Source organism: Quercus suber, unplaced genomic scaffold, assembly GCF_002906115.3.
Source record: "Quercus suber isolate HL8 unplaced genomic scaffold, Cork oak 2.0 scaffold_167, whole genome shotgun sequence".
NCBI lineage: Eukaryota > Viridiplantae > Streptophyta > Magnoliopsida > Fagales > Fagaceae > Quercus > Quercus suber.
The window spans coordinates 726,391-729,000 of NW_027071804.1; the positions used below are offsets into that span (position 1 = coordinate 726,391).

Sequence of the window (2,610 nt, forward strand, 5' to 3'; positions counted from 1 at the left end):
ACCTTCCTTTCAAATACATTTATTTGATTCTCTCTACATATGTGTGTGGAATGGATGAGATAGAAAAGAAGTGTATGTATTAGCATTACTTTTCAAGATTATAATCCAAACCCTACTTCAACCTATCTCATCCATTATATGTCACTTAAGAAATAAAATTATTTTCTTCTAGCAAAGAAAACAGACCCAGAAAAAAGTTTTTTTTTTTTTTTTTTTTTTAAAAAAAAAAAAAAAAAAAAGAGAGTTGATAATAATCACAAAATTTAATATATATGTTACAAGACGTTTATAATAGTAATAAATAAATAAAAACCATATCTAACTCCAAAGTTCCGAAGGACATCCAATTTTTATTGATCACAATAAAACACTTTTTTTCTTTTTTTCTTTTTATAAATATCTTAAAGATATATCATTCGCTTGTGGAGTATCTTGAATTCCAGTATTTCTCAATTTCCTCAGCTGTTCTTCCAGGGATTCTACCAGCAATTAGAGACCATCTGTGTAATTTAAGCCACATGCAATATTAATTAGTACAATAAAATAAGAAAAGAATAACAGAGAGAGAGAGAGTATGTGCGTGTACCTCTCACCAACAAGATTAAACATTCTTATAACTAGTGTCTCTTCATCATATGAGAATTGTAGCTCAGTCTCTTTATTCTTACCTTCTGCAGCAAATTAGTACAGTGGTCTAAATGAGAAAACACAGGCATTTATGGGCATATATTTACTATTTAGTATCCGTGGAGAGAAAAGAACACAAAAAGAGAAACAAAACTATCAAACCAGTTAATATCTAGGTATTAAGGAAAAGCTTTTTTTAATTACAAACAAGTTTCATTTTTTTTTTTCAACCCCAAAACATCAAAAGAAATTTAGTAGTAATATTATTATTCCTCAAAAGAAGATTTATAATGGATACCAAAGCAGAATGGCCATCAGTATTGAAATGGGTGCATAGAAATTTACTTTCCATGAAAAGCATAAACTCCATAAGAGACAAGACAAAAAAACAAGCAAAAGAATGATAAACTGAAGACATAATGACGAGTCTTAACTTTTTCAAATTTTTACATTATGGGTTATACAACTAATACTCATAGCTAGCCTTATTGATATTAACTTTTAATTTATTAAAAAAAACAAAAATGAAAAAGACAAGGACATTATTGACATTGAATGGAGGGGTCACCTTTAGAGTCCAAAGTAGTAGTAGTAGTATCATCGGTATCAGTAGAAGTAGAGTGATCCAAGGAAGCCATATTTTATGCTGAACAGAAAGATAGTTATAGAGAGAATTTAGGACTTTAGTTGTCAGTAAGAAGAAGCTATGGGGGATATTTAGGTTTAGCGGTGGCTCTTAAATACTGAGCCCTAGAGAGAAAGTCCTCAAGTGAAGAATGGAAGGTGGGAAAAAAAAAGGAACATAGTAGGCGTAGAATGTTAGTTGGCAAGGGTCGCTGTGTTTGGTGACTGAAGTGATTTATTTAACAAACACTGTATTAGAGCATTCAGAACATACTCAATTCCTTAGGGAATATAGCTACGAGTTTTATATCATGTGCAAAAAAGATTATAATTGTACATATAGTCCAAACTCCAAAAATATTATTTAATTATAATGTGCTTTAGAGTTGAGACACCTATGTTAAGACATTAATTTGGATTAGACATGACTCTGTTTAGCTTGTGATCATAAAGTCCTTGTTTGTATTATTTAAAAACCAAAAGCAAAGCTAGAAAATAGGGGATAGCTAGGTTCTTTAAGTTTTCTTCAACTTAGCTTATTCAGTCTTCCAATTGAAATAAAACTTGTATCAGACATAAATTCCATTCAAACCGTACACATGATCACCTAAGTTTCGTTTTTTTGATGATGTTGTAATGTACTTTCAGATTTTGAAGAGGTTTCATTTCTTCTTGTAGTACTCATTACATTTGCTGGTCCATAATGAATTTCCTATTTATATATATGTTATCCAATCATCGTCAAATAATTATCTTCAATATGTAGAATATACTTTCTTCCAGATTTTTTTTTTTTTTGTGCTTTTATTCTCATGATGTCGGGACGGCTTGATGCATTTAAGGGCCTAAGATGAAAATTGATTATCTTGTATTAGATGCAAAATTACTACTAATTAATATGAATTATGTAGAATTTTTTTTTAGAAATTTTATAGATAGAAAAAGTTTGACAAAATTTTTCATACTTGTTGATGTGGCAAATTGATAGTGGTACATAAAAAAAGCGGTGTTAGTGGTAGACTTATATGAAAACTAGTAAAAAGTTTACTAACTCAATTCTTATTATTATTCTTTTCTTTTTAGAAGTACAAAATTCTCAATATTTTTTACAACAAATCTTAGGTTTTAAGTTACTTTTTGTTTCCTATTTGAAAATATCACTATAATTATTTTTTGCCATCAATAATAACTTACTATTTAACACTAGTTGTAAAAGTGTTATAAAAAATATTGTGAACGTTGCATTTTTCTATTTTTTAATTTATTTATTTTTCATATAGTAAAAAAATTATTTTATTTATTAATTATAAATAATCCTATTGATTAAGATTTGAGAGCTTTTTTTTAACATGGAGCCAA

At 28.4% G+C, this 2,610-nt stretch overlaps 1 protein-coding gene across 1 annotated transcript; it reads right to left on the reverse strand.

Moving 5' to 3' along the window:
- Positions 1 to 330: 330 nt before the first annotated feature.
- Positions 331 to 1,429, reverse strand: LOC136066175 (MYB-like transcription factor ETC3). Its single transcript, XM_065770056.1, has 3 exons — positions 1,196 to 1,429; positions 587 to 671; positions 331 to 500 (listed from the first exon to the last, which is right to left on the reverse strand). Exons 1-3 carry the CDS (start codon positions 1,263 to 1,265, stop codon positions 413 to 415), a joined length of 243 nt encoding a protein of 80 aa, XP_065626128.1. The 5' UTR covers positions 1,266 to 1,429; the 3' UTR covers positions 331 to 412.
- Positions 1,430 to 2,610: the final 1,181 nt, after the last annotated feature.